The 12342-nt window shown below is 44.1% G+C and overlaps 1 protein-coding gene across 2 annotated transcripts; it reads left to right on the top strand.

Annotated features, from left to right (window-relative positions):
- Positions 1-3759: 3759 nt before the first annotated feature.
- On the top strand, positions 3760-12342 carry LOC110078534 (uncharacterized). 2 transcript variants are annotated; one of them, XM_020792821.3, is made up of 7 exons: positions 3760-3897; positions 4038-4171; positions 4560-4617; positions 4699-4837; positions 6461-8946; positions 9029-9222; positions 9338-12342. In XM_020792821.3, exons 1-7 carry the CDS (start codon positions 3853-3855, stop codon positions 9399-9401), a joined length of 3120 nt encoding a protein of 1039 aa, XP_020648480.3. In that variant the 5' UTR covers positions 3760-3852; the 3' UTR covers positions 9402-12342. The 2 variants fall into 2 exon arrangements, with proteins under 2 accessions (XP_020648480.3, XP_020648479.3); XM_020792820.3 differs by having other exon boundaries at positions 3773-3897; positions 4684-4837.

Raw genomic sequence — 12342 nt, 5'->3', positions numbered from 1 at the left:
CTCTCTGTCTTGATGCGCAGCCTTGAATTGTGGAAAAAGCATCCACTGTAATACAGAGTGCCTGTCTCTGTGCTTACAGTATATTTATAAATAAGCGCCTCCTTGCTGCTTATTTACAGTATAAAGATCACCACACATCCATCTGCAGAACAGTGGAAGAAAAGGTGAAGACCTTTCTTTCTCTTCTGGCAAGCTTTCCCTGAGCCGCCAAGTGGAGTCTTTATAATGCATTGTTGTACTTTACTGCTTTGAATGGAATTTGGCCTTGCTTACGCTTTCTGGTATTGTATTCATAGATCCTTTTAGTATTGTATGATTGCTACTAACTTAAATATGGTCTTTGGATTGTTGTAAGCCACATTGGGTCCTTTCTAAGGAGAAAGACAAGTTAAATTTGTTTTTAATAAAAAAATAAAATGGAAGACTCTCCCCTAGTGAGTATAATGACCCATATGTAAAGGGACATGGAGATTCCGTGTACACGTACACACACCACTCTTGAGAATGCAGTGAGTTCTAGAACTTGTTTTGTCAGCCAAGGGCTATTGATGGATCAGGCTGGAAAACGGTCTTGGGTCTGACCAGCCAGGATGTCTTTTTGAATGCCTACATGTCATTTCATCTTCTGCAGCTCAACAAGAACACATTGTTCTTTTGAAATGGCCATCTGCTGGCTGTTCCTCTTACACAATTTTCAGCAAAGGGAGTAATTTGTGATACTGAGGTCAGACAAGTAATGGAATAATATTAACAAGCTTAATCCAGTGACAGCCAAGCAATAAGATCAACAGAACAACATATGAATTCTAATAAGAACATCAGAATTAGAGCACTAATCTAAGTGCCTCCCGGAGTTTGGTCAAATTCATGTTGGTAGCTTCGATGACACTGTCCATCCATCTCGTCCTCTGTTATCCCCTTCTCCTCCTGCCTTCACACTTTCCCAACATCAGGGTCTTTTCCATTGAATCTTCTCATGAGATGGCCAAAGTATTGGAGCTTCATCTTCAGGATCTGTCCTTCCAGTGAGCACTCGGGGTAGATTTCCTTCAGAATGGATAGGTTTGTTCTCCTTGCAGTCCAGGGGACTCTCAAGAGTCTCCTTCAGTATCACAATTCAAAAGCATCAATTCTTTGGCGGACAGCCTTCTTTATGGTTCATTTCTCACTTCCATACATCGCTGCTGGAAAAACCATAGCTTTGACGATGCAGACCTTTGTCAGCTTTTTAAGATGCTGTCTAGGTTTGTCATCGCTTACCCCTCAACAGCAATCTACTGTACATTTATTCAAATACAGTAATGTCATCTTCTTTTCATAGCTGCACAATGGTGGAGGGCAGGGTTTCACTTAACTGGGGCTTATTTTTGGGGTAGGGCTTATATTGCAAGCATCCTGAAAAATCGTACTAGGGCTTATTTTCAGGTTAGGTCTTATTTTTGGTGAAACAGAGTAACAGGCTGTAAATCAAATCGCAGCAAAGCTGAATAGCTCCAATTTGGCTTTCCAGTGCAATCGCACCCTCAGGATGTGATCACACAAGGAAATATCTCACATTATGGACCGCTTGTGGTGTAGTCCAGTATGATCTATATCCCGAAGTTCAAACAATATACATGGAATAGAAAGGACACTTTAAGGGAGATTATTCCCAGCAAAGCAACCCTTTCCAGTGCAATCATAGAGTCATGGACTAATTTGTATACAGTATTAGAATAATTGCGCTGGAAGGCCATCAAGTCCAATCCGCTGCTTTGCCTGGATATTTGACAGGCGTACCAAACCCTGTGATCTGCCACACTCCTTTCATAGTGTCTGATTGCACCGTAAGTTGGACATAATTTCATTGGTAAGTCTGCAGACATTCAGTAGTTTGTCCTGTGACTATAATTATATTGAGAATATATTATATTCAAAATATAAGTCAGTTTTGTTCTCTTAGTAATACTGTACCTTGTTTCGTTTCCCACTTTATGGACTGTGCTCCCCCAGTCTTGTCTCCATGCTCGTGCCTGTGACCCACTGCCAATGTCACAATCGCTGTGGTGTAATGATTAGAGTGTTAGATTAGGATTCAAGAGACTTGGGTTCAAGTTCTCACTCAGCCATGAAATATACATATTACCAGCTCTAATACACCCTTATCTTTTAAAAAACTTCCTCAGCCCCTCTGTGGAGCTGAGAAAGTATTTAATTTGCCATATCATGAAGTAGCTCTCTTCACAATGTTGAGAAATTAAATTAACGTCTACCTTGACCTCTGGACACTTTTCCTATGGGGCATATTATACCATACTGTTTTCCTATGGAATAGATTTGTTGTTGTTTAGTTGTTAAGTCGTGTCGGACTCCTCATGACCCCGTGGACCAGAGCACGCCAGGCCCGCCTGTTTTCCACTGCCTCCCGGAATTTGGTCAAATTTATGTTGGTCGCTTCAATGACACTGTTCATCAAAATAGATTACTGTGAGCCTCGTGGCGCAGTGGTTAAATCGCTGTACTGCAGCCAAAACTGTGCTCACGACCTGGGGTTCAATCCCAGGTAGCCGGCTCAAGGTTGACTCAGCCTTCTATCCTTCTGAGGTCGGTAAAATGAGTACCCAGCTTGCTGGGTGGGGGGGGCAATGTGTAGCCTGCATAATTAACTTGTAAACCACCCAGAGAGTGCTTGAAGCGCTATGGGGCGGTATATAAGCAGCACGCTTTTGCTTTGTATGGCTATTATTCTACTTTTGTAATTCATTCCCAGATTTAAGGTGGGGAATATTATGATCTTAAGTTTTTCCATTTTTTTCCGGCTCAGCAGTTTTGTCAAAACTTTCTCCATAATTGCAAAGGATATGGTCAAGATTTCTGTTTTCCGTTCTTCAGTGTTCTATGATCCATGGGTGATGTGCTGTGTGACCCAAAAGGAAATGTCTAGAAAAAAGTGAAAGGGCAACGTTTACTCTGAGAATATTGTGTCCACATACTCAGTTGCAAGTGTATATACCCAATTTGGAGAATTGCCATCCACAAAAGGTAACTTTTCCAAGTACTGAACATCTGAGAAATCTTGAACTTGTGAGTTCTACATATGCTTCTGTTGAAAAAACATTTTAAAAAAAGCCAGCACCATTTAACTGGATGGATTCACAGCCGAGACAATTTGTGCATGAAATTGTATTTCTTCAGTGTACAATGCACAGTTTTGCTTATTTTGACCTCTGCCTTTTTTTCAAACTAAGCCATTAAAAATTATTATGGCTGTTAACTGCCTTCAGCGTCCCCATTTTGAGAGTAAAGAACATGATAATAATAAATAGTTCTGTGCAGAATAGAAAACTGTGACCCCCAAAGCCGTGCTGGGTTTCCCAGTTAGGCCAAACTTGACCCTGAAGTCCACAACAGATTCTGTCCTTTGCTTGTAGGTGGGTTTTCAGTCAGAGTTCATCACAGGCCAGCGTAGATTTCAGATGAAGTTGCCATGATATTTCCAGGAAACAGAAACAAATTAATCTGAAGAGACCCTGCTGGCACAACAACAACAAAAAAGCTTCTGAGGGACATTTCAGTGGTTTCAATAGCGCGACTGATGTTGTTTTGGGGATGGTTTTGCACTCCTCTCATTTGAGGCTGACTCAGCCAATAGTTGACGCTGCCTGACTGTCCAAAGGCTTCTTGTTTCCGTCCGCTTTGTGGTGAGCTGTCGCTGCTTTTGCAGTTGTGTAAAGCCAGAATGGACCGTGGCTATGACTGCAAGGAAGAGGAGGAGCATGTGGTGAAAAGTTGTGATGATGTTTACTTCCCTCCCTGGGGAGAAAGGGGAAGCTGCTGTTTTTTTACCTTATCTCCACCTGATCCCAGCGTCTGATGGAGTACCTTCAACGGCTGCTCGGGGCTCTGCAACAGGCAGTGGTTAGCAAAAACCCCTTTCTCTGGGTTGTCAGTCTAGCTTGAGTGGGATCCAGGGCCCATGGTTTTTCCAGAGGAAGTCAGCTGGATTCCTAGCTCATTACTCTGTTTTCAATGTTTCGTCCTCTCTACTTCACCCTCAGAGTTTTGCTTCCTCCTTCACCACCTACCTCCTTGGAGATGATCCTCATCCAGGAGCAGAAGATTCAAGAGATGCGAGGGAGAGAAGGCATGAAGGCAGCTGTCCTGACTGTGAAGTTGAGACAACATGCAACGGGTAAAACATTTAATCTGATGTTGCGGAGCTGTTAACACTGGGAGATTTGCTTTGCTTTCATTTTGATTCTGCCTCTGAAGCCCAATAATCTACCTCTATAGTTGCATTCACTGGCTGGATCGCTCCGTGAGCTAGGCATCTGGCTGTAAAGCCAAAGGCTTGGAGCCCAATTCCCCACTGCTTTTCCTGGGAGTAAAGCCAGCTTGTGTGGCTTTGGGCGAGCTGCACAGTCCCAGGATGTCTTAGAAAAAGGGAATGGTAAAACTACTTCTGAGTACTAACTACTTAGAAAACTGTGAAAAGGGTCACCATAAATCAGAATTGACTGGATGTCACACAATTGTTACATAATTGGTCTCATCCTTTCCCATTCTCCAACTCTTTCCAGCACAGATATTTCTCCAAGGGAACATCTGGAGATCTTTGAAGGTCCACTTGCCACAAAGGTAGGTGTTGGAGGGGAGGAAGTGGAGCTGAAAGACCCATCTGTGTGCCATCTCTCTTTTATTAAGGCTTTTCCTTTTCAGGAGATCCCACCTGACTTGGAGATCCAGGTAACACCAGAAGCAGCTGTCCATGGAACTCAATCTACCGAGTCCATTCTTGAACTTGCCAAATTGTCCTCCAGATATGAGGGATGGGAAGAGTCAAAGGAGAAGCCCTCAGGTGATGGAAGGTTATAGAATGTACTTACAAAACACTGTGGGGGATGGTGATGATTAAGGGGATCTGGTTGCTACCTAGTTGTTTTTAATGGACGTTTCAGTTGGGATTTGCTTCCCACCAACTCCAGTTCCTTTGTCATGGGCAAATGCTATGAGGGAGTGACACCAACTAACCATTACCCCAAGAATGCTCCTTGAGGTGGCGGCTCAGGTGAGAGCAGCTGTCCTGGGTCTTCTCCTTTCTGCAAGGGATCAGGGGTTTTGCAGAGGAGAAGAAGACACTGTATGCTAGATTGAGAAGGCTGGTGGAGTGGTTTTCAGCCATGGACCAGAGGTCCCCCATACTTACTCTGTCTGTGTCTTGAAATGTGTTGCAAGTGACTGTGATTATGCAGTTGTGAATGTCAGGCACTCTGCATATAAAAAAGTCACCTCCATCTTAGTTTCTCCCTATATTTCTGCGGTAGTTTCTGCCACTTGAGAAGGTTTTGAAGTTGGGACTAGATGATGTTTGGCCCATTGTAATTGTGACTAAAGGTTCGTGGGTAAGCATGAGACACATATATTTATACCTCTGGATTTATCTGCTTGTGCCTACTTGTAAATGTGTGCTAATGTCTTCTTGTAGCTTTTTGGGGGAAAAAATCTATAATGATGTTAGAACTTTAAATAGTCCTTCTGTTTCCCTGCTACTGTGTTATGGCAGCTTTTTTGTACTCCCCTTTTTTATACTTGCATTTTATCTGAGTTTTACATAGTTAATTTGAATTTTTTAGAGATCTTGAACTTTCAAAGGAATGACAGTGTCAAATATTTACCAATAAATAGGTGGGTTGTTTCATGAGGAGGAGCACAGAAAATCTGTAGGAAAGCATGTGAGTAAATTCTATAGGATGCTAAAATGTGGAAAACATGGGAAATTGAAGCAGTATTATTCTGAATCAAACCATTCGTCCATCTAGTCTAATATTGTCAACTCTGACTGGCAGCAGCCCTTCAGGGTTTGAGTCTAGATTTCTTCCTTGCCTTGCCTGGAGATTCCCAGTATCCCTGGTACCCCTTTTTAATGCAGGTTATCTGAAAAGCAGGATGAGGACCAGCCACTAGCCCATTGGCCGGCCTGTGCTGAGAGGCTTCCCACCACGACTCAGAGCACATGGGGTCAGGGGAGCAGTTTACCTGCTTTATATCCAGTAAAAGTGGCGCTCCACCCCCACCATCTCCAATATTGTCACCAGCTGGCAAGTGACCAGGCAGCAACACTGTCTTTGCCTGAAGGACAGCTCCAGCAACTCAATTTCTGTTGCATGTTGAGTTAGCAAGAACTAGCTGATGTGACCCTGGTTCTGTCAGTAGCTGGAAGGCTTTCCAGCACTGGTCAGCCAATGATGGAAGCTTTGATGCAGTTTACAAAGATGTGCATTGGCACCATTTTTAAACCACAGTAGGGCTTGTGTCATGTGCAGCAACAGTAGTTGCTGTGAATTCCCTACAGGCATTTCTGAATGTAATAATTACAGCCTGGGTCTGAGATGTGGGGAATTATAAGAACAGACAAGATTGGGTCTATTCAAGGTGGTGCCAAGATCTATTCCATTTTTCCCCTCCTGTTTCTCCTCCACAGAGACATGCCGGATCCCAGCTGATGCCCAAGAAGAAATGGTCACAACAACAGTGACTGGCAGCGTCAAAGAGACAGACCTGAAGGGGTCAGCCCTGACTCAGGGGATCCATCCATGGGATGCAGGAAGAACTATCTGGGCAGATGCACCTGAGAAAGAAGTACAAGCAGAGGTGGCAGATACAAAGTGGGAACTAGCTGGACCATTGGCTGGAGGCAAACAGCATGGAGAACTGAGTGAGGAAGGAGGGACCAATGTGGGTCAGGAAAGAGAGCTGAAGGAAAATTTGTGGAATGAGGAGGTTTGGAAAGAGTCCTCAAACTTGGCACAGTTTTTAGGGGAACAGGAGAGAGAGCGAGGGAAGACAGAACAGCCTGGAAGATTTCATCATGAGGAGGTAGGCAAAATGATGGAAGACCAGCACTTGAAATCTGAGAAATATCAGGAAGAAGAAATCATTAAAGAGCAGCCTGACATGGTGGTAGTGAAAGAAGACATTCAACAGGCCATACTGGATAATGTAGGGACTCTGGGAGACCAGGAGGAGGCACTAGAAGAGGAAAAGGAGACAGGGAGAAGTCATCAGTGGGAGGCAAAAGAAAAACCAGAAATAGGAGAGGCTAGCAGATTGGAGGAAAGAGAAGTAGAGAAAGCAGTGTGCAACAAGGGGGGTCAGGAGGGAGCAGTAGATTGGGTCCCATTTGTAGAGCAATGTCATGGAGGGGCAGAGAAGGCAGTATGGCTGGAGGGCGTTCAGCATGAGGTGCTGGAAGTAGCAGACGAAATGGTGGGGAGCCAAGAATTAGAGTCAAAGATGGAAGAAAAAGAACTAGTAGAGGCTACAAAGGGCCAGCAGGAGGAATTAGATATGTTGGCAATAAAAGAAGGAAGTGAGCAAGCAATGCCAGGCAGAGCAGAGATTCCAGAGGCGTTGGAGGGTGAAGGCAAGCCATGGCAAAGGAGCCATCAGTGGAAGACCGGCAGGGAATTAGAAGAAGTAGGAGAGACCAGCAGATGGAAGAGACAGCTGGAGGGCACTTCGTGGAAGGAAGGGGTTCAGGAAGAGGCAGCAGTTCGGGCACAGTTTACAGAAGAACTGCATGGAAGTCTACAGGAGGCAGCATGGACAGAGGGGCTGCAGAATAAAGAACTAGAGCAGGCAGCCAAAGCAGTGGAGAACCTGCAGTTTGAGGCTGAAGAGAAGCAACGGGAAATCGTGGAGGCAGATGAAGGCTGGCAGGGACAGCCCAATATTGCAGCAGAGAAAGAAGGATTTCAGCAAACAAGACTATGTGGAGCAGAGATGGAGGAGGAGATGGAGTTAGAAGAAGAAAAAGTGGTTGGGAGGGACCATCAGTGGGATGTAAAAGATGCAGAAGGAACCACAGTCTGTCGGGAGAAAGGGCCAGAGGAAGCCACGTGGGACGGAGGGGTTCAGGGTGGCTCACAGCTTCTTGAGGAAGAGCAGAGAAGGCTAGAGGGGGCAGCATGGAATGGAGGACTTCAGCATGGAGTGATGGAGGGCTGGGACAGAATGGTGGAGAGCAAGCAGTTGGAGCCGGAGGAAGCAGAGAAAGAAGAAGCCGAGGCTGAAAAGATCTACCAGGAGGAGCCAGATGTGATTGTAGAGAAAGAAGGACTTCAGCAAGCAGGGTGGAGTGAGGCAGAGACTGAGGTGGGGTGGCAGGAGGACATGGAAGGGGAACATGAGATTGCAAAATGCCATCAGTGGGAGCTTGAAGAAAAAGCAGAAGAGCCAGAAGGGAGCGAAGTGGGGCAGGAGCAGGAGGGATTGTCATCAAATATGGAGGTTCAGCAAGAGGAGCCGTACCAGTGGCAGTTTCTAGAGGAACAGCAGAGCGGGCTAGAGGGGGCAACAGGGTCTGAAGGATTTCAGCGTGGAGAGCTGGAGGAGCCAACCAAAATAACGGAGAACCCACAGTTGGAGGCTGAAAAGAGAGAGGAACAAGAAGCTGAGGCAGAAGACAAAGAAGGGGTGGCAGTGAAGGAGACAGTCCAGCAAGTGATGTTTTCTGAGGCAAAGGTTGAAAGAGAACAAAATGAGGTGGTAGAAGGAGAGGAAGTTGGAAGGAACCACCAGCAGGAGGTAGAGGAAATGGGGTCATTGGAAGATCAGGACAGGAAGCCAAAAGAAGTAGCAGACCTCAGAGAAGATGACCAGGGAGAATTGGAAGGGGCAGAAGAACTAGAAGGACACCAAGGGGAGGAAATAGAGGAATCTGAGAGAAATAGGGTAGACATTAAAGGAGAAGAAGAGGAGAAGCAAACAGGAGATGCCATTCTGGAGACTGAACAAAGGGAAGAGTTGGAGAGACTGGCAGAAGCTCATGGCCTTGATGAAGAAGCGCTGGGTGAAATTACAAGAGACCCAGAAAAGGCTGAGAGGAGTCCACAACCTGAACCTGTGACATACAGTCCTTCCCTTGAAGAAGACCACCTGGCAGAGACTAGAGTTTTCCCAACCAAGGTAAGCATAACAAAGAAGGAAAGCAGGGCAACATGGTGGGAGTCAAGATGTTGCCCTCATCCAACCCACTTCTGTTCTGTAGGTCGCACCCCTGGATACAAGTGCTCAGAAGGAACGGGTGCTGCTGCGTCGTAAGAGCTCCATCCGACGGGCACCTAGCATGAAAAAAGTGAGATCGCCCACTGAGAGCTCACCCCAGGAGATGCAAAGCGTTGAGGACACTCCACCTCCACCTCCAGCACAAGCAACAAGCAGGCCAATCCTGAGGCATTCTGGGTAAATATGAATGTTCTGTCCAACTGCCTGCTAGGAACTGAGGGGGAAACAGGAAGAAATTGGGATCCATGACCTGCTTTTTGTCTCACTCTGCACATTCTTTCTGCCTCTTCAGGTTTGGACCTATGCACCCCAACATGATGGCAGAACTGCAGATACGCCTACGCAAACCCCAGTAACCACAAATTCAGAGGTGTTTCTGGGGTAAAGAACATACACGCTCTATCTTGAGTCAGACTGCCTTGACAAAGATTGTGGGAGCCAAGTGAAGCACATAAAATTTTCCACAGATGGGATGGAAGAGATTCTAGTGCAAAGTATACTACCATGACATTGATATCAAAGGTGATTTTGACAGGAGAGTTCTGTAGCAATGCTAAGGCATTGCTTTTCTATAAACATCTGGAAGTGTAATTAAAACATTCATTCCAGAGCTTAATATCACTCTCTTACCTGTGAAAATCCAGTAATGTTTGCCTCATGGGCAAGTTTCTGCTGTATGTTTTCTCAGAAAGAATTCTTATTCGGCAAAGGTCTTCCTCTATTCCTTTTATTATTTGAGCCTTTCTTGTCTTTCTCTTTTAATATATCTGATAAGTTGCTTTTTGTGGCATTCTTGATTTGTCCCTTAGTTACATCAATTACCTTTCTTTATGCTGAGACCCCACAACGCTTTAATTCGTACTTTCCTCCTTTTAGTTACATCTAAAAAACAATTGTACATTTATTTTAATTATCACACTTGCAAATTTCTGGTCAGTTTTTTAACTTCGAATCCACATGACGGAATGAGCACCCGTCGCTTGTCCCAGCTCCCGCCAACCTAGCGGTTCGAAAGCATGCAAATGCAAGTAGATAAATAGGGACCACCTCGGTGGGAAGGTAACAGCGTTCCGTGTCTAAGTCGCACTGGCCATGTGACCACGGAAGATTGTCTTCGGACAAAACGCTGGCTCTATGGCTTGGAAACGGGGATGAGCACTGCCCCCTAGAGTCAAACATGACTGGACAAAAATTGTCAAGGGGAACCTTTACCTTTTTAAAAGGCAATGAGCAGTTACACTATCTGCAAAGCAATTTTAAGAGACCGAAGGCTCCTGCAAGAAGGTTAGAATTCAGGAATCCAGAAATGAAGTAAGTGAAGAGGAAGGCATGGTTTACTTTACAAGAAAGGAAGCTACTATTTAAAGGGATGAGAGCCCTGAAAAATCTTAGTAATGCTTTGGATATGCTGGTACTCCAGTTGTGTTTTAAGGCAACCTCTCCACCCCCCAAAGAAACAACCTGCAAATCGGTTCTATGGCTGATGGAGGGTTCTTTATACTTGCAAGTTAACAGGTATAGTGAAAGTATTGTGTCTTTTTCTTAATCGGCCTGCATGAGTGAGAAAAAAGATAGCAAAAGTGTTGAAGAAACAAAGAGGGAAAATCACACGCATAATGAACACTTGCAGGGTGTCTGAGACAGTTTGGTCTCTTTGCTTGTTTGAACACATTGTTTCCAGCATGCCTCTCTCAACTAGGAAATCCTGAAATTTCCACGGTAACTTGCTAAATAATGTCCAAACCAAAGGAGCTTTTTCCCCCCTTGGATTTCCAAGCACAGATCTTTTCCTCATTTCCCTCTGCCCCATTTTTCATTTCATTCATCCCCTGGCCAAACGGTTCCTAGTGATAGTACAGTATTTTATTCTGTTGTAACATTTGCAAATCCAAGTTTATAAGTCGTCTTGAATTCCAATCCTGGGAGAAAGGTGACATATGAATGAATGAATGAATGAATGAATGAATGAATGAATGAATGAATGAATGAATGAATGAATGAATGAATGAGAAAGACAGAACAGAGCAAAAAGTACATGATAGAGCTTGGTAGTCATTTTTAAAATTATTGTTATTAATTACAGTTCCCCAGCTACAATGGCCAGTGTTAACTTTTCCAAGCTCATGTGCTCATTAATAACAGCAAGATATGGACTGTATTTCCTAAGCAGGATTTATGACCTAGAGAGGGCAATTTAAGCCTTCCTGCCCTCATTTTCAACTTGCCTCCTTTCTTCACAGCTTGGTGAATTCCTGCTCTTTAACAAAGGGTTCCATGTGATAATCAATAGGTTAAACAGGCTTATCTACTTATGTGGATGTCCCACTTCTTGCCTAAACATTTATTTTTTAAGAGCCAAATGTTTCATGCTTACTATATAGTCTCTATTATATCATCCCCCCCACCCCAGATTTTCCACTCCACTGTTTTTGATCTAGGCTTGTGTGACCAGAACTCTCTGCTAAACAAATGGGATTGGTAGCAATGTATACAGTATGCATATTACATATCTGAGTTAGTGATGTCAGTTTCTTAGGTGGCCACCATAGTAGTGCTCTTATACCAACCATGTCACATCCAGACACCAGTGGGCAGTCATGTTTATTTTTATGGCATGAATGCTGCCTCTGGAGGTTTTCTGGCCAGCTAGCAACTTTACTGTGCGACTGCACAAGCCCTTTTGGTGTGGGCTGGTGTGGTCTAAATAGGAGTGCTTGACTTGAGGGGAGGAGTGATGTGCCATTTGGCCCAATCCACATATCCAAATGCCATATTGACCTCAAGTGAGCCTTCGGCAACTTCTGCTGTCAAGTGTCAGTTGAACACTGTGCCTTTCAGTTGAACAAATAAGTACTGTATGTATAAATGAGATATTTCAGATAAGCAATACTGATCTTCATAAATAAGAAATATTCATAAATTACAAATAACTGGCCTTCTTGCTAAATTCCTTCCAGTCTGTATCAGAGGTTCTTTAGTTAACATCCAGATGTCTTGTAGGTGGTGGCAAAGCAGAATAACTTTATGGTGTGACATCCTAACTGGGGAATGATCTCCTTAGGGGCACTGGGTCAGTGCCCACTTTGTGATAACATTTTATTTCTGTTATGTCAATTTTATTGTTGACATTTGCTACTTTTAGTTTGGCTTTCAGATACTCTTGCCATGCAGCCTGTGATGTTAAATTTATTGCGAGTTTAAAAATCGTTATCTTAATATAATCTGTTCTTGCTTTTTCTTGAAAGCTTCAGCTGAAAATCAGCATTGAAATATTCTCAATAAATGGATAAAATAAAA

This window comes from Pogona vitticeps, chromosome 6 (assembly GCF_051106095.1).
Source record: "Pogona vitticeps strain Pit_001003342236 chromosome 6, PviZW2.1, whole genome shotgun sequence".
In the NCBI taxonomy this organism is placed as follows: domain Eukaryota; kingdom Metazoa; phylum Chordata; class Lepidosauria; order Squamata; family Agamidae; genus Pogona; species Pogona vitticeps.
The sequence above is the reverse complement of the archived record's forward strand: the minus strand, read 5'-3'. Positions and strand labels throughout refer to the sequence as shown.